The 20,100-nt window shown below is 42.5% G+C and overlaps 1 protein-coding gene across 1 annotated transcript in view; it reads left to right on the plus strand.

Moving 5' to 3' along the window:
- arhgef9a (Cdc42 guanine nucleotide exchange factor (GEF) 9a) overlaps window positions 1-20,100 on the plus strand; it is a 222,333-nt gene that overhangs the window by 170,093 nt on the left and 32,140 nt on the right. The window contains exon 8 of the mRNA XM_041196400.1: window positions 13,741-13,984. Within this exon, the coding sequence (XP_041052334.1) occupies window positions 13,741-13,984 (244 nt within the window). The remainder of the gene's footprint in view (window positions 1-13,740; window positions 13,985-20,100) is intronic.

The following is a 20,100-nucleotide window of genomic DNA, read 5'->3' on the forward strand; positions in this document are numbered from 1 at the left end:
GATGATGGGATTAGGTGTAAAAAGAACAATTTTCGTTTGCACCCTCCTTCCAAATTCCTTTCAAGCTCACACAATGCCAATAGCTGCAACTCTGCTCTGGATGGGGCACTTCAATGTCCATCGCCAAGAGTGGCTTGGTAACACCATAATTGACCAAGCTGGCCAAGTCTTGAAGGACAGTGCCACTAGACTGGGACTGTGATAGGTGGTGAGAGAACCAACATGAAGGAAAAGCTTACTTGACTTCACCCTTGCCAATCTATCTGTTCGGGGTGCATCCATCCATGACAAAATTGGTAGGAGTGACAACAGTGTAGTCCTTGGGGAGACAAGTGCTCGTCTTCAGACTGATGTACGAAGCTATGACTATGTTAAATGGGATATACTCAGATTAGAACTAGCAGCTCAAAACTGGGCATCCATGAGACACTGTAAGCCATAAGCAGCAGCAGAATTGTATTCCTTCAGAATCTGTAAAATCATGGCCCAGCATCTCCTTCACTCTACCATTACCATCAAGACAGGGTGCCTTTTTACATTCTTTCATGGAATGTGACCGTTGCTGGCAAAGCTAACATTTCCCTAATAGCCCTTGAGAAGGTTGTGATGAGATGCATTCTTAAGCTGCTGCAGTCCATGTGGTGTAGGTATTGTGCTGTTATGAAGGGAGTTCCTGGATTTTGAACCAGCGACAGTGAAGGAAAGGATTATATAGTTCCAAATCAAGACGGTGTTTGGCTTGGAGGAGAACTTGTGGGTAGTGGCGTTCACATGCTTATGCTGCCCGGTCCTTCTAGGTGATAGAAGTTGTGGGTTTGGAAGGTGCCGTAGAAGGAGGTTTGATGAGTTGCTGCAGTGGTGGAAGGAGTGAATGTTTTCAGCGGTGGATTGGGTGCCATTCAAGCAAGCTGCTTTGTCCTGGATGGTGGTGAGCTCTTGAGTGTCATTGGAGCTGCACCAATCCAGGCATGTGGGGAGTATTCCATCACACTCCTGACTTATGCCTTATAGATGGTGAAATGGCTTTGGGGTGTCAGGAGGTGAGTTACTCACCACAGAATTGTCAGCATCAAACCTGCTCTTGCGATCATAGTATTTATATGGCTAGTACAGTTCAATTTCTGGTCAATGGTAACCCCCAGGATGTTGATGGTGGGTGATTTAGTGATGGTAACGCCATTGAATGTCAAGGATAGATGGTTAGATTCTCATATTTTGTAGATGATCATTGCCTGCCACTTGTGTGACATGAATGTTACTTGTCACTTGTCAGCCCAAGCTTGGATATTGCCCAGGTCTTGCTGCCCTTGGACCTGGACTGCTTCTGTATCTGAGATGTTGCAACTGGTACTGAACATTGTGCAATCATCAGCAAACATCCCCATTTTTGACCTTATGATGGAAGCAAGGCCAAAGATGAAGCAGCTGAAGATGATTGAGCCTATGACACTAGCATGAGGAACTCCTGCAGCTTGGGACTAAGATGATTGACCTCCAACTAGCACAACCATCTTCCTTTGTGCTCGATATGTCTCCAACCAGTAGAGAATTTTCCCCCAATTCCCATTGACTTCAGTTTTGCTAGGGCTCCTTGATGCCACACATGGTCAAATGCTGATTTGATGTCAAGGCTGGTCACTCTCACTTCACCTCTTGAGTTGAGCTCTTCTGTCCATGCTTGGACCAAAGCTGCAAAGAGGTCTGGTGGAATCAAAACTGAGCATTATTGGTAGATACCATGCTGTAGTTGTACTGGAACAGCTTCTCTTGGGGAAAGGCAAGTTCTGGAGCACAAGTCTTCAAGACGACTACTGGAAAATTGTCAGGTCACATAGCCTTTGATCTACACAGTTTCTTGATGTATTTCTTGATATCACATGGAATGAATGGAATTGGCTGAAGATTAGTATTTATAATACTGGTGACCTCAGAGACCTTTGGCTGAAAATGGTTGCAAATGCTTCAGCTTTGTAAATTTGCACTGATGTGCTGGCTTCTCCATTATTGAGGATGGGAATATTTATGGAAACTCCTCCTCCAGTTAGTTAATTAATTGCCCAGCACCATTCATGACCAAATATGGCAGGACTGCAGAGCTTTGATCTGATCCATTGGTCGTAGGATCTCTTAGCTCTGCCTATTGCCAGCTGCTTCCACTGTTTAGCATGCATGTAGTCCTGTGTTGTAGCTTCAACAGGTACACCTCATTTTTATGTATGGTTGGTGTTCCTCCTAATATCCTCCCCTGCAGTCTTCATTAAACCAGGGTTGATCCTGTGGCCTGATATTAATGGTAGATGTGGGATAGGCTAGGCCATGAAGTTATAGATTGTGGTTAAATACAATTCTGCTGTCGTTGTTGGCTCGCAACACCTCATGGATGCCCAGTTTTAAACTGCTGGATCTGTTTTGAATCAATCCCATTTAGCATTGTTGTAGTGCCACAGAACACAATGGACTGTATCCAGAGTTTGAAGATGGGACTTTGTCTCCACAAGGGTTGTGCAGTGGGCACTCCTACCAATACTGTCTTAACTCTACAAAGTCTGTTCACCATGTACAAGGCACAAGTCATGAGTGTGATGGAATACTTTCCACTTTCCTGGATGAGTGCAGCTCCAACAACACATGTTACGATCTCCATAGTGAATGTTAACTTTTAAAGAAAAATTTGAACTTCATGTTTTAAAAACACTTATAGTATCAAATGACTGAGAAACATTACTGACTGAGCACCATTTTCTTTTGTAGACAATTTATACGTTAAATTATAGAAATAAACTGTTCTTTGCCACTTATCCCTCTCCACAGAAAAACATCTCTTATAGCAAAAGTTTTAGAGATCTTCTTAAGGTGATTCTTAAAGATCTTTCTCTCAATTGCAGAGGAGTGTTTTGGTGCCAGTAGCTCCTTACTCATGGCTATTAAAGGCCATTAAAGGCCATGTTTCCATGTATTTGTTTAAATGGTTGGCACAATTGATTCAGTCTGGGAAACTTTGTCAAGAACAATATTGCTGACTTCTGATAGTCCCTCTGGGGTTTGAATGCCAGCAGGTGTACACTGTAGTCTCAGTAGAAGTTCTCTGTCATTGCACCTTTAAGGGGATAGGCCAGGAGACACAGGAAGACTAATAATGGGCAAAAGGCCAGGAGAAGTAGTCATGTATGCAACTTTACAGAGATCAAAGTACATCGTCAATTGAGAAAGAAATATTGCTACTGTCACCCTGATTGGTCCTGCAGTAATTTACTGATAGGCGGTAGTGGCATAGTGTTAGCTCAATAATATCACCAATATATTGGAGCCAAGATTTCAGTAAATCACTGTTGGCATTGGTGATATTTCTTCCTGAATTCAAGCAGCACTTTGATCTCTGTAAAGTTGCATACATAAGTGTTCAAAGAAAGAGAAGGAAGGCCAGTCTGAGTCAAGGTTGCCAATTCTTGTTGGATTTATTCCTGCAGATTTCACCTTATGATCTCCCACCTCCAACTTCCTCAGGCTTCTTTACCCCATCTCCAATAGTTTTATAACTAATAAAAGAAAATGTTCAAAGAAAATTTTAAAAAATCAAATTGGTGAAGGAATGCTATAATGGGTTCTGTTATATACCCTGTCTGATATTCTTTTACCTTACTTATGCAACTTTACAATGATCAAAGTGCTGCTTGAATTCAGGAAGAAATATCACCAATGCCAGCCACCAATAATGGGAGGCTCATCAAAAAATGCAAATCCAAATCTTATTATGCAAACAGGACCCTAATGTTATTTCAATTCCTTAAAACAGACAAAAGTGTCAATGGTTTGTGGTTGGTAGGTGAGCCCAGCCTGCCCATGGAGGTAAGGGAAAGAATCAACACATACAACCTTATTTAAGGGGGGAAGCACCTGGAGACAAAAAAAAAATGAATACTTTTGGTGAAAGCCTCAGTTGCATGGCATGAAACCTTCTTTGACTTCCATACTAAATATGATAGACAGATTAATTGAAAATCCTTGTCAGAATTTATTCTTTATCTTCTGGGAGGGCAAGTGTGGACAGGAGGCATGGGAGTGATTTTTGCATTCCAATTGTGCACAGAGGAGGGGAGAGAGGAGGGGAAGCACCAGCAGCAGTAGCAGTAAGGTGGGTATGCTGTCAGATCAGCACATAGAGCACAGAGTTTGTCTGCAGGCAGTGATTATAGAGCTCACTGAAGATTAGTGTGTTAGGAGACTCTGATTCTCTCAGCAGACAATGTCAGAACTGTGCAAGTTTCTACAAGAGAACCTGTAAGTTTCTGTGCCAACTTGTCACTCTCTGCTTCAGGCTCCTTGCACACAGTAACAGGCAGTATGGAGCATGCTAGCCATTCAACTGCACGTGCCCACATAAAGCAAGCCAAAATATCAAATTCCCCTTAGATGCCATCATTCAACACATCAGAGCAGTGAGATTCGCAGGAGTTGCTGGGTCACCACAGTCCAGGCTGCTTTTCAATGCCCTCATGTGCGGAGTAAGGCACTTGTCACATGAGCCAGCACCTGTTATGAGCAGGAAGGAGCACCACTCTCTCAGTGTGCAGCTGGTCTCAGGCCATTGTTGATGTAGGTGTGAACATAGTTCCCTGCATTCATGCTGCATCAGTAAACATCTCAGCACTTTTTGAGCAAAAACTGTAGGCAAATGATCATCATTATAGGACAAAGGTTATCGGTTATTAACATGGTTGATGAGAAACCCATTCAGCCACTACAAATTTTAGTTGAAAGGCACTACTATAATAAAACATGGGAGCATATAGGGCAGTCATGGAGCAAGCTATTAATGTGCTGAAAGAGTGATTCAGATGCCTGGAGAAATCACCAGAATTCCTTCAGTACTGATACCATCAAGTCTCACAAAATCATGGTTGTCTGCTGTACTGTATTCTGTATAATCTGGTTTTGCAGTTGGACCAAGACATTGAGCCTGCTGCATCTGAGGAGGAATCATCATTAGAGTGACTTCCTCCAGTGCTTCTTTTGCAGCTTCTGTAGAATGAGGAGAATCTAGTGTAGGAATTATTGTTACTATGACAGTAATAGCTAATGAAACAGTGGATTATTGCCAACCATACTCCCCCAATCCTCTGCATAAAGAAATTAATTTTATCTCTTTCCTCACACTGTTAGCAATCATTTTGTCACCAACATCCCACCCAGAGGAAATCGTCTTTTCTTTTGTATTTGATCAAAACTCTTCATAATTAAAAAACCCGTTCTATAATCTCCTCTTAACCTTATTTGCTCCAGTGGCTTTATATGTAGCATAATAAAGGAATTTGATGGGGTCAGTAACAAGAAACTATATTCTATGGTGGGGAATAAAGGACAAGGGGGCGGAAACATAAATAAAGCTGCACCATTTAGGACTGAAATAAGGAAGCAATTTTTCACACAAGGAGAAGTGAAAATCTAGAACTTTCTTCCCCAATTGGCTGCGGATGCTGGATCAATTCAAATTTTTAAGACTGAGAACAATAGATTATTTGTAAGCGAAGTTATCGAGGGATAAGGAGAAAATGTGGTTAAATGGCGTTAAGGTACAGATCAGCTATGGTCTGATAGAATGGTGGAACAGGCATGAAGGGCTGAATGGCTAATTCTTATTCCTTATCTTCAGTTTTTGTCATATAGTTTTCCATCATTGACAGATCTATACTAAACATTCTTTATGGCTTTTGTGTTCTTTCAATAATGGAGTACTCGAAACTGTATACAGTAACTATATCCAAACCGAATGTTTTGCATAAATTTATCATTACTTCCTTTGTCTTGTATTCTATGCACCTACTTATAAAGCCCAAAATTCTGTTTTTTTTAATGACTTTATCCATCTGCATTTGTACTTTTAGTAATGATGTATTTGAATCCCTCATCCCCTGTTTATCCACGTCCAACAATGTCTTTCCATTAAGCCTATTCTTTGTTTCTTTCTCCCAATATACTTTGTTTTGGATTTCCAGCATCCGCAGTTTTTTGTTTTTATCTATATACTATCTCACGCTTAGCTACATTCACTTGCACTCATGCCCATCCCACTGTCTGTGCCTTACTGAAGTTTTCTGTTGCCTTCCTACTTTTGTGTCTTCAAAAAATGTTATATTGCTCCCTATATACAAGTGTGACTCTTTTCCAGTCCAAGTAACACCTATTAACCAAAGCTCTTTCTTCATCAACCAACTTTGTGTCCTCATTTCAACTTGTAACATACACCTGAATTTTTTGAACAAGTTTTTATGAGACATTTTATTGAATGGCTTTTGAAACCCAATTTACACTACATTGAATGCATTCCTTCATTTATCCAATTGGACAATGATTCAAAAATTTATTAAGTTTGTCATACCTGACTTGCCTTTAAGAAATCTCAGCTGCCTGTTGGGTGTAAGAGGCTTGTGTTAAGTGAGCCACAACAGTTTCAGCCCAGTTTTTTGTGGATATTAACCTACATCATAAAGCTATCCCAAATTTAACAATACTTTGGCATTCTGACCAGCAACTGGAAAAATGCTGTTTAACTGAGAATTTAATATTTCAATTATCTCAACAGGGCACAACACAGCATATGTAATCAAACAAGTTAAGAAATTATTAAGTTTAAAGATTTTTTAAAATTCATTCATGGGATGTGGGCTTCGCTGGCTAGGCCAACATTTATTGCCCATCCCTAGTTTCCCCTGAGTAGGTGATGGTGAGCTGCCTTCTTGAACCGCTGCAGTCCATGTGGTGTAGGTACACCCACAGTGCTGTTAGGAAGAGAGTTCCAGGATTTTGACCAAGCGACAGTGAAGGAACAGCGATATATTTCCAAGTCAGGATGGCAAGTGACTTGGAGGGGAGCTTCCAGGTGGTGGCGTTCTCATGCATCTGCCGCCCTTGTCCTTCTAGATGGTAGTAGTCTTTGTTTTGAAGGTGCTGTCTAAGGACCCTTGGTGAATTCCTGCAGTGCATTTTGTAGATGGTACACACTGCTGCTACTGTTTATCAGTGGCAGAGGGAGTGAATGTTTGTGGATGTGGTGCCAATCAAGTTGGCTGCATTGTACTGGACAGTGTCCAGCTTCTTCAGTGTTGTAGGAGATGCACTCATCCACTGGGGAGTATTCCATCACATTCCTGACTTGTGCCTTGTAGATGGTGGACAGGCTTGGGGAGTCAGGAGGTGAGTTACTCGTTGCATGATTTCTAGCCTCTGACCTGCTCTTGTAGCCATAGTATTTATATGGCTAGTCCAGTTCAATTTCTGATCAATGGTAACCCCCAGGATGTTGATAGTGGTGGATTCAGTGATGGTACATTGAACATCAAGGATTGATAGTTGGATTCTCTCTTGTTGGAGATGGTCATTGCCTTACACTTGCATGGTGCAAATGTTACTTCCCACTTGTCAGCCCAAGCCTGGATATTGTCCAGGTCTTGCTGCATTTGGACATGGACTGCTTCAGTATCTGAGGAGTCGTAAATGGTGCTGAACATTGTGCAATCTTCAGTGAACATCCCCACTTTTGATCTTATGATCGAAGGAAGGTCATTGATGAAGCAACGGAAGATGTTTGAGCCTAGAACACTACCCTGAAGAACTCCTGCAGTGATGTCCTGGAGCTAAAATAACTGACCTTCAACAACCACAACCATCTTCCTTTGAGCTAGGTATGACTCCAACCAGCAGAGAGTTTTCCCCCTGATTCTCATTGAGTCCAATTTTGCTAGGGCTGCTAGATGTCACACTCTGTCAAATGCTGCCTTGCTGTCAAGGGCAGTTACTCTCACCTCACCTTGGGAGTTCAGCACTTTTGTCCATGTTTGAACCAAGGCTGTAATGAGGTCAGGAGCTGAGTGGCCCTGGCCAAACTCAAACTGGGCATCAGTGAGCAGGTTATTGCTAAGGAAGTGCCGCTTGATAGCACTGTTGATGACCCCTTCTATCACTTTACTGATGATCGAGAGTAGACTGATGGGGCGGTAATTGGCCAGGTTGGGTTTGTCCTGCTTTTTGTGTACAGAACATACCTGGGCAAATTTCCACATAGCTGGGTAGATGCCAGTGTTGTAGCTGTACTGGAACAGTTTGGCTAGGGACATGACAAGTTCTGGAGCATAAGTCTTCAGTACTATTGCCATAATGTTGTCAGGGCCCATAGCCTTTGCAGTATCCAGTGCCTTCAGCCATTTCTTGATATCACGTGGAGTGAATCGAATTGGCTAAAGACTGGCATCTGTGATGCTGGGGACCTCCGGAGGAGGCCGAGATGGATCATCCACTCAGCACTTCTGGCTGAAGATTGTTGAGAATGCTTCAGCCTTATCTTTTGCACTGATGAGCTGGGATCCTCCATAATTGAGGATGGGGATATTTGTGGAGCCACCTCCTCCAGTGAATTGCTTAATTGTCCACCACCATTCACGACTGGATGTGGCAGGACCGCCGAGCTTAGATCAAAGATTCAAATTTCACTAATTTAGGGAGAATCCTGTTTTAGTGAAAATAAGTTATGCAAAGTCTAATATTCTAACCTTAAAATACTCTTGTTTTTCTGTTGAGTTTATTAAATGCTACTTTTCAGACCATAGAAAGAGACATTATCAACTTTTTATGTAAATCTGATTACAGTCTATTTATAGCAGTGACACTGAGTTTATAATCAGATGTGAGCATGGCTCTCCTGCAAAAACAGTAAAGCAAAGTGAATGATGCCAGCGAAGTGCAGCACTGTAATACTCTGCCAATATTTGCTGCCCCAGGCTCATACATGAAGCATAGACTTTTAGGTTTTGTACTGAAGTTTGACCATGGGACAGCAGGCACTGCAAAGAGCCAGCCCCTTCAGGACAGGAGAAACTGAGCAGGAAAAGAGAAATAAATTCTTCTCATTTATTTCAACCTAAGATTCAAGGCACAGCCTGGTGTAGTTCTGAGCCATACAAACAAGAAGGTGCCAGGTCCAAAGTATGAATCGATGTTAAGTAAAAACAGCCTCATTATTGAATCACAGCTAATATTCACATGTTTAGGTTCATGATGAAGATCTGTGGAATCTCACCACAGCAGAAGTCTTTTCATTTGCTGCTCATTTTAATTTTTTTCCTTCCATTAGAAAGGGAAAAGGAGTTTGGCCATATGCTTAGTGCCAGTTCCTTGATACTGTTATTTGAGAGAGCGAATTGCTAGCGATCGGTTAGCACATAGTTTAAGCACATTGGGGTCAATTTTAACTGTATTTGCCTGGGGTGAAGGCCTCATGATGATGTGAGTAGCCTTAATGCCCTGTTAACATGGGCAATGCAGTTGACTTCATTTTGAAAGGTGCTCACTGCCAGGTGCTCAAAGTGCCTGTCTGTTTCCAGTAATTGGCCTCTGTCAATATGGAAATGAAAGTTCTATGATGTAAGTAGGACCATGATCCTGATTTCCATTGTTATGCTGAGCACCATGCAGGTTTGATCAGTTTCACAGGCGATGGAACCAAAGAGCACACCCAACCTAATTGTCAAATGTAGTGCTCTTCTGGGATCAACCAAAATAATCTGGGCCACTGTTATCCCGAGTGCCCTATTCCACCTCGTGATTATAATACCCACCCTTCCCCATGCTCAACTTACCTAACTGGTGAACATCCAGCCATAACTTGAGAGCTCTTGATACTTGAGGTAAGCTTCACCAGATGCCTGATTCAACAGCCTAGTTTAAATAAAGTAAGGACCTCAAAATTGCAGGAGGCCTCTTTGTTGCCAAATTAGGCAATTGGCCGGCCACAAGTCAAAATGATCACCATTGTGAGAGGAACAAACTTTAGCTCCTCAGTTATGAAAATTCTGAAAGCTCTGGTGTCATAACATGTGGAAGTGCATGGAATACCATTGACTGTCATAGTCACCGGCAAGTTTCATACAATGTTGGATAGTTGGCAGATCTATTGTTTACTATTGCTTACTCTCTACCTGTATTTTATTTTTTAACTGTTGACTACACAGAACTCTGAACCAGGAGCCTTGCCTACATCAATTAAAAAAAATGTCAGACATTGGTGGTCAATGGAAAAGGATATTGGGTGAGGTGGAACAGGCAACTGATCTGATGATAGCAGTTTTGCACCCATGCCCAAATTGAAAGTTCTCCTCGTTGATTCAGCAGGATATCCATTAGCAGGACCAATGGTTTACGGTACCTGAGTGAATCAAATTATGTGAATTCCAAAATTTTTCACTGGTTTTTTGGGTTTCCTTTTTATGATTTTCTTTGTTTTCCTGTTGACCGTCAACACAATTGGAATTGTCTGAAATGTGTTGACAAGCCCTTAGATTACATCCATCTCATCAGGTGCTACGAAGGGAAAACGTTGTAACAAAAGAATAACTACATTTTTTTTACAGTGGAAGTTTACTCAATCCCAAGTTTAAGCTGGCTACTTTAAAACTTGGGGAAGATCTCCTGCATGCACTATGTAGCATGAAATTATGATCCCATTTATAGAGCAATTTTATTATGAAGAGCTCAGAAATGAAGCCTTCCAACTTATTGGTTTATTTTTGTGCCTCATGGGAATTGGTTGTTAACTTAAATGATAAATAATCCTCAGAATTAAGACTGTGAAATAGAAATGTTCTGTGTTACAGTATGTGGTTGATATTACAGACACTTGGGCCAGAATTTTACGTCCTGCGGGCGGGTGTGTGCCTAACCCGTCCGGTTGTGAAGCAGCGCGAGATGATGTTGGGAGAGCCTCCCAACGTTATCGCGCACTCACGTGATATCTCACTTGCCGGGCGCGAGCGGCAGTCAGAAGTGCGCCTGCCGACAATTAAGCGGGCAATTAAGCCCATTAAGGAGGCAATTGAAAGCAATCTTTCATGGCCTGTCCACTTTTAGGGTTAGCAGACAGGCCAATCAGCCAGGCGGCCTTTACCTTTTTGCTCAAACCTCGATCCAGGGCGGGATGAAATCTCTGTGGGGAAATAAAATAAAGAGATATCTGGGGAAGGTTTTTTTATGAGGCGTGCTTTCAGATGCTTGATTGTGCTGCTTGGACATACTTTATAGCATTTTTATTGTTTTGTTTATTCTGTGGAGGTCTGCAGCTCCCTGGAGCAGCTGTCTGCCTTCAGGGAGCTCACTCGAAGAGCTCACCAGCACCCGCCCTCTTCCCACCCCCACTGGGAGTGCTGAGTCTTTTTCAGTGTGTGTTAATTGGCCAGCCAGTGTGAAATCATAGTCGGGGGCTGATCGTGGTCGGGGACCAATTTCCCATCTGCTCCCAGGCCCGCCGATTGTGCGGGCCTGACGAGTGAAAAATTTAGGCCTTGAGCTTTTCAGTGTCAAATCAACGGTGCAACCTCTAGCTTGGATAACACTATAGACAGAACATAAGAATATAAGAAATGGGAGCAGGGTAAGCCATTCATCTTCTTGAGCCTACGCCGCCTTTTGATAATATCATGGCTAATCTGATTATAACCTTAACTCCACCTTCTTGGCTGTCGCCGATAACCTTTAACTCCCTTGTAGATCAAAAATATGTCTAACTCAGCCTTGTATACGTTCAATGACCCAGGCTCCAATGATTTCTGGAACAGAGAATTCCAAAGAGGAACTGAAGATGGTATACTCTCCAGTCCCGCAACGACCACAGAAACTCAGGCTTTCTTTTAACTGGTGTTATTCAAGCATATGCAAGGGAGCTGCAATCGTTCCTAAGAATGAAGACCCAGCTCCCAGATTGATTACATTTAATTACTTTTTCTTATCATAATTCATTTGAGTACATTTGAATACATCCAATCGGTAACCAACACACCGGTCCCATACTAACTCTATCCTATTGAGTACATAAACAGGTGATTTTGCTAACTAATTATTCTAAAGGATGTGTACATAATTATATTATCCAATCAAAAGCAAATACCTTGCTTCTCACAACTCAAGACTGTTTGTGTTTCATCAAAGCCCCCTCTTTGTCCCTTGTCCAGCTTCCCATATCTAAGCTAAAACCATCTGCCCCTTCCCTATGTGATAGGTGAGTACACTTAATCTAATTTATATCATTCTTTTTGTCTCCAGTCTGACTCTCAAGGCTGTGCTATGTTCATCTGGTAATCTTCAACTCTTAATATATTTTGCAGCCATGTGTGCCTGGAGATTTTAAGGGTTTTTCAGTAAATTCTTACTGTATTCTCTTTTAGCATTTTTAATTACCCCCTAACAGTAACGATCCTTTGAGAGATGAAATTCCTCCTCATCTCTGTCTTAAATGCAAGACCCCTAATTTTGAAACTGTGCCACCTAGTTCTAGATTGCTCCACGATTTGAAACATCCTCTCAGCATCTACTCTGTCAAGCCTCCTCAGAATCTTACATGTTTCATTCTTCTAAACTTAATGATTAAAGGCTCAACCTCCTCAACCTTTCCTCATAAAATAACCCCTTCATCTGAGGAATCACCAAGTGAACCTTGTCTGCACTTCACTACTGTCACCCTACAGAGTTTGTTTGGCACTGTGGGCTTTGGTTTTATCACCCCAATTTAAAAAGAAATAGGTTGTCATCGCAGGCCCAACCACCTTCAGCTGCTTCATCAATGACCTTCCTTCCATCATAAGGACAGAAGTGAGGATGTTCACTGATGATTGCACAATGTTCAGCACCATTTACAACTCCTCGGATACTGAAGCAGTCCATGTCCAAATGCAGCAGGACCGGGACAATGTCCTGGTTTGAGCTGACAAGAGGCAAGTAACATTTGCTCCACAGAAGTGCCAGGCAATGACCATCTTCAACAAGACAGAATCCAACCATTGTCCCTTGACACTTTTCACTGAATTCCCAATTATCAAAATCCTGGGGGTTACCATTGACCAGAAACTGAACTAGCCATATAAATACTGTGGCTACAAGAGTAGGTCAGAGGCTAGGAATCCTGCGATGAGCAACTTATCTCCTGACTCCCCTAAGCTTGTCCACCATCTACAAGGCACAAGTCAGGAGTGTGTTGGAATACTTCCCACTTGCCTGGTGAGTGCAGCCCCAACAACGCTCAAGTAGCTTGACTCCATTCAGGACAAAGCAGCCTACTTGATTGGCACCCCTTCCACAAACATTCAGTCCCTCCACCACCGACACACAGTAGCAGCAGTGTGTGCCATCTACAAAACGCACTGCAGAATCTCACCACGGCTCCTTAAGCTGCATCTTCCAAGCCCCCAAACACTACCAACTAGAAGGACAATGACAGCAGATATATAAGAACACCACCACCTGGAAGTTCCCCTCTAAGCCACTCACCATCCTGACTTGGAGATACATCGCTGTTCCTTCACTGTCGCTGGGTCAAAATCCTGGGACTCCCTCCTTAACAGCATTTTGGGTGTACCTGCACCCCAAGCCTGCAACGGTTCAAGAAGGCAGCTCACCATCACCTTCTCAATGGCAATTAGGCATGGACAATAAGTGCTGGCCCAGCCAGCCACGCCCACATGCTGCAAATTAATTCTAAAAAATGATTATTTGTTGTAACTTAAAGTTCTGCAATATATCAAATTAATTTCTATGTAGCATAATTTGGTGTCACATTTTTGCATAAAATTCCCAGCAACAGTGAAACTAATAGTTTCTGAGCAATAAAAAATAATTTCTCACAACAATCATCAGTGCTTTTCAGGAATGGAACTATCCTATGCCTTCTGTTTTAACACTTGTTTTTCAATTTCTTTTCTCAAGGATTTAATACGACGGGACATACTTTACTACAAATGCAGAATTGATATGGACAAATATGAAATAAATGACATTATTGATGGGAGAGATGACGAATTTAATGTTAATGCCAAGAATGCCTTCAAACTTAAGAACAAGGAAACAGAGGAAGTGCACTTATTCTGTGTAAAGAAGCCAGAGGAGAAGCAAAGATGGTTGCGAGCACTTCACGAAGAGAGGAAAATGGTTCAAGAAGATGAAAAGATAGGCAAGATCATTTGTTATTTCTCTTCCCCTACAAAAGGAGTTGTGCTACATAATGTCATATTTATAGTAAGAACCATATCAGTTTGTTGAACATGTGCAGAGCAGCCCTTTTTATCACACAAATAATGTATTAGTGAAGAAAATAGTGGATTCTGGATGGGTCGGAGCAGATTATAAAGATTAACTTTTGAAATAGTTAATAGGTACTTTTAGGTTGATAATGGGATACTGGGAGAATGATGGTCAAGGAAAGATCCACAACTTTCAACTTTTGATTTACCAGAGTGCTGCTGATTATTGTTGTGTTAATTAGTAGGAAGGGACACCATTTTCTATTACTGTCAACCCAAGGGAAGTTGGATTCCAGAAGCACTCACAGACTGGTTGTTTTCTTTACCTTAGTCAGATATGATCAGTGAGAGATGTGTTGTACTTCTGCCACTGAGGGCATATTATCAACATAAAAGTGCCTTGTAATTCTCTCTCATTTGTTTTAAAGTATGGATTGCTTGGGGTTGAATGTCCAGCACACAGTTACGGCAGTGAGCTGTAACTTCAACAGAATTGTATCATGATGGCTAGAAGTTAGACTGGGATCTGAATATGCCTAGTCCCAGCCTTATGTCGGGAATTTCAGGCTTTCCCCACTCAAAATTGGCTATTGAGGTAAGGGCTGGAGGAGTCTCCAATGCCGTGAATTCCTGTGCCCCTGTGGGCAGAAGTACCAGGAGTAATCTGCCAACCACCAATGGAACTAGAGGCCAATTGGAAGCCCGGGCTAGGATTGTGGTTGCTTCGACTGGTGTGACCCTAGTTATGTGGATGCTTGCCATTGTCATGATTATTAAAGGACTTCTTTCTGACTTTGAAAATCAGAGGTTACCTCATGGCACTTACATCAGTATACACTCTAAGGCAGATTTGCAGCTCCCTCGTGTTTTATTACAGTTGTTGGGATAATGCCTTGTGCCATTATGCTTGGTAACAATGCAGAAAAAACTAGCTTTAAATATAGGAATTCAACAGTGATCAATGAAGTGTTGCACTTAAAACTCTTAAAGAAAGAACTTGATATAAAGATAAGTAGGTTAATATCTCCAGTGTAAAAGCAAGCAAGCTAACAAAAACTATACTTCAAATGATGTAATTTCAAGACTGCTGTTTATTGTTGCTTGACAGTGGTAGTTTCTTGTTAGTGGTTTATTTTTTTTCAAAATTGGTCCTGTCTGACTGCATTGCTGAAGGTTTTGCTAATTGTTATATGTTGATATGCATATTAACTTGGATTACAGTGTGTATACTGAAGTCAAATTGAGAAAGCAGAGGCTGTTAATTTCTGTGAGTGCTGGAGGATGTGGATTCTGAAGTATTTACTTTCATCCATGATGAAAGCATGACAAATGAATCAGCTCCTGTCCTCACCTAACATCCACGTAACCAGGGGTCATTGGATAGAAATCACGATCAGGAACTCACGCCTATACTCAGTTTTTTAAAAAATTGTTACCACTTCTATGTAAATGACAAGCAGTGGGTTTTATGCTGGTGCATATTGCACATCTAGATGTTTTGAGGTCAATTCCAATTACACAGCAAGCTCCTGGCCTGGATTGGAGCTCTTGCTGGGAACTTGCAAAGTGATGTCAAGAGGAGTAGGAGGCATTTTTGGCACACCACTGCAGTCATTTTAAAGGGCTTGGTTTTTTAACCAATGAAAAATTCATCTGAGCCTGAAACTCTCTGCTGGAATATGAAACCATGAACTTCCTGCTTCATTAATAAAGTGGATCTGCCATTTCAGGCAGCGATGAAAGGGGACCTATTCCATTTAGCACTTAAGGCATCCTCCTTACAAGATAATGTTCAATCGGTGTTGGAGGAGGTGGCAGAAAGGTTGAATGCAGTATCCAACAAGATAAGGCCTCAGAGTAGATGAGAAAAAGTCAGGAGAAAATTCACAGCTATGCCACCTAGCAAATCCCGATACTAAGTAGCAATGTATGTATAACCTTAAATTATTTCCTCCCAATCCATGCACTTTGACTACAGTGTATTCAAAGCACTCAGACAATCCTATAGCTCTTTAGTTTCACATGCATGTCTCTGCTGCAGCAAACATTTTATCCAGATGAAACTTAAAATTGAAACTATTTTTGTACTTCAAGCTAAATTATGTGCTCAACCATCAATATTCCCAGCTAGCCTAGGCGGATGGTGCTTGCTCACTAACACACACAAGCTGGGATGACAGAATGAGCTGAATTTTGTTTAGATTATAGAATTCTCGCTACTAGATCCGAAAGCGAGAGGCAACCCTTCTTCAGCTGGCAGTGGGACCCAGGGTGGCATATTTCTGGTGGTCGCCAATTAAGAGGTCGCTAAGATAAAAGCAAAATACTTCAGATGCTGGTAATCTGAAATAAAAACAGAAAATGCAGGAAAAACTCAGCACTCAAAACTCACAGGTCTGGCAGCACCTGTGTAGAGAAACAAAGTTGTAAGATGGCAAAGCTGTATAACATGCAGCAAGCAAGATAACCTTTGAGAAGTAACTGGGTACTTTGGTGGAATCGAAGGGTTTGGGGCTTGCTAATTCATCTGAAGCTTATAGTTTCGAGTCGGTATGACTCTTCTTCAGAACATCAGAGCATTTTCTGTTTTAATTAAGCTCTGGGATCAGATCACTGTCCAAGTAAATTTGGCAACCCACCTCCCCAAAAGCTGCTAGCCCAATCAGAGGGCCAGCAGCTCAGTAACATCAATAGAGCCACGGCTAGTGGTGTCCAGCACTGAGGCTGCAACACCAGGGACAGGACACCTCAATAGCTGATGCATCCTCAAAAAGGGGTATGTAAAGTTGCAGGTCACCGGGGCCGGGAAAACAGGAACCTGGCACTCGATGAGGTGGGGAATAGGGGTTTGTCACTGTGCACCAGCGGCAAATTTACAGTGAGGGTGACAATTGCCACCAGTGGACCACTCCTGGAATGGCAATAAAGTCGGGCAACTCTCCCCCCCTCCACCACCCCAAAACCGCTGGGTTGCTGCCAGGTTTCACCCAGCGATGTTCCCAGGTAGCAGTGGGCCTTCAGAGGTGGGAGGTGATCTTTAATTGGCCACTTAAGTGGCTTAATAGAGCTCCCAGCAGCCATCCAAGTCGGCAAGTTTCCCCCACAGCCAAAATGGGTTTAGAGCCAGAAGACATCGAGCAACCCCTGCTCGACGCCTTCCCATACCATTTTGCCAGGCTTTCTGCCTCCTGGCCCATCCTAGAAAATTCCATCTATAGACTCATTCTATTTGCTCTTCAAACACCCAGAATCTCAACATCTCTTCTCCCCTTGCTGGACAAGCCAGGACATAACAGAAAGATGGAAGTTCCTACAATTTCAAACTTTTTAGTTATTGAAGGAACAATTCTGGAAATTGTGAGACTGAAAGCACTGAGCAAGTGGAGTAAGATAAAGTCTCCCAAGCTCAAGAACTAATACCATTGATTGCCTGCTACTTTTTTCCATTTCTACACACTCACTCTCATTCATACACTCTCAACGATACACTGAAGTACTATATACAGTGCCATATATTGTTGAGCCAGTTATCTTCTTAATCATTGCCATTGTCCAGCAGACTTCCTCCTTCACCTGCTCCATAGTTTACAGGTCCATGAATGGCAAAGCTGTATAACATGCAGCAGACAAGATAACGTTTGAAAGGTAACTGGGTACTTTGGTGGAATCGAAATGTATAGGGCTTGCTAATTCCACTAAAGCTTATAGTATGTTCAATAATTAGTATGGTAGCTGTGTGAGCCTCATTATATTTACAGGAAATTCTGGAAATACTCAGCAAGTCAGGCAGCATCTTTGAAGAGAGAAGCAGAGTTAACGTTTTAGGTCTGTGGCCCTTTTTTCAGAATTGTTCTGATGAAGCATCCAAGGAATTGTCACCAATATCCATATCCACTGTATTTTGACTTTTCAGTGCATTTCTGTAACTTCCTTCCAGACCAAGCAGGTTTCCGCCCCGGCAAATCAACAACAAGCCAATTGCTCAACCTCACACAACATATCGAAGATGGTTTTGAGCAAGGGATGATAACAGGTGCTGTTTTTGTAGACCTGTCAGCAGCATACGATACAGTGAACCATAGACGTCTCCTCTGCAAGATCCTAGAGATGACAAAAGATATTCACTTAACAGAGCTGTTAGAAAGCATGCTTCAGAATCGCCGGTTCTATGTTGAACTAGGTGGGAAGCGCAGCAGGTGGCATATTCAGAAGAATGGTCTTCCACAAGGAAGCGTACATGCACCACTGCTGTACAACATCTACACGACTGACCAACATGTAGATGGTGTCACACGCCGTTTTATATATGCTGATGACTTATGTTTCACTGCCCAAAGCACTGATTTTAACACTGTGGAGAAAACGCTTTCTGAGGCCTTGGAGGGACTAACATCCTACTATGAAGAAAACCACCTTTGCGTAAACCCATCAAAGACGCAAGTTTGTGCATTCCACCTCAGAACCCGTGAAGCCAAACGCCAGCTTAAAGTAACTTGGTGTGGAGCAACATTGACGCATTGCGAGCACCCTATCTACTTAGGAGTCACCCTTGACAGATGCCTCACCTTCAAGAACCACATCGAAAAGACAAAGGCAAAAGTGAGCGCATGAAACAACATCCTGAATAAGCTCACTAACACAAAATGGGGGGCAAGCTTGAAAACATTGCGAACCAGTGCACTTGCTCTTTGCTATTCCACTGCCGAATACGCCTGCCCTGCATGGGAAAGATCTACTCATGCTAAGAAGATGGATGCCATTCTGAATGCGAGCTGCTGACTTATCACAGGTTGTTTAAAACCAACAAACACCAACAGCCTATATATCCTGTTGGGTATCGCACCCTCTGATATAAGAAGAACGGTAGCCAGCAAGAAAGAGCGACTCCGTCGAACATCAGATGAGAGGCACCCTCTACATGGTCATACGCCTACACCCAGCTGCCTAAAGTCAAGGAAGAGCTTCATGAACAGTGTTGTTCCATTACAATCAACCCCATCTGAAGCCCGCATCGCCTTGTGGAAAGGCCGGCCCGCCAGTCTCAAACAACCACCAGCGATGGAAATTCTACCAGATGAAAGCCTTCCCCCAGGAGCTAATTGCAACTGGGCAACCTGGAAGTGCCTTAACAGACTTAGGACTGGTGTTGGTCATTTAAAGGTGTCACTAAGCGAATGGGGATATACAACCTGCCCGACAACTTGTGAATGTGCAACTGAGCCACAGACTATGCAACATCTCCTGCAATGCCTATCGCTAGAGGAACCCTGCATTGTTGCAGATCTTGCCGAATTCAACAACAAGGCGCAAAAATGTGTCCGATTCTGGCTGGGCCATGTATACACTGTCCTTGGACACGATAAGAAGTCTTAACCTTAAACTAAGTGAACAAGACTGTTTCATTAACATGTATGATCCTGTGTTCCAGACGACTGATCAATTTTTACATTTATGGAGCGGAACCCCTTGCGATTTTTGAACATCTATGTATGGCCCCAGATTTCTATGTGGGTGCAACCAATAATGCCCTAGTAAATGTCCTGAAAATCGAAAATAAGTTTTCCAAAAGACACCTGTTGTAATATTGGCAGCAGCTTGCTTGATTGGACTGGGATCTCTGTCGAAACTCAAATGCATAGGATCTCAGCCTTTCATTGAAGTTTGCTCTGTAGCTAGTTAACAGCAGATCTGCCACAGTACTCAAGAATAGTCATTAGCGGAGATGTGGATGGGGCTCTGAACTTTGCAGTTTGTTCCCATGTCCTGTGCCATTAGGATAACCTGATAAATGGCTGACAGAGGTAAGCCTGATCTGACCAGATGTTGAGGCCAACAAGGAGCAGATGTACACCCCACCTTGGATCCAGGCTAAAATTGTGACCTGCATTTACAAAGGTTTTTTTTGTCGGTGATAAAAAAGTAATTTGTTAGGGAAAGTAATTCTGAGGGATCCAGAGATCACCTCTTCCCCACCACGAACATCTTCCCTACCCTCATGTGGTCATTATCGCATCAGAGTTTTCCTTTGCTTCACTGAGACAGAGTC

Source organism: Carcharodon carcharias, chromosome 9 (assembly GCF_017639515.1).
Source record: "Carcharodon carcharias isolate sCarCar2 chromosome 9, sCarCar2.pri, whole genome shotgun sequence".
In the NCBI taxonomy this organism is placed as follows: domain Eukaryota; kingdom Metazoa; phylum Chordata; class Chondrichthyes; order Lamniformes; family Lamnidae; genus Carcharodon; species Carcharodon carcharias.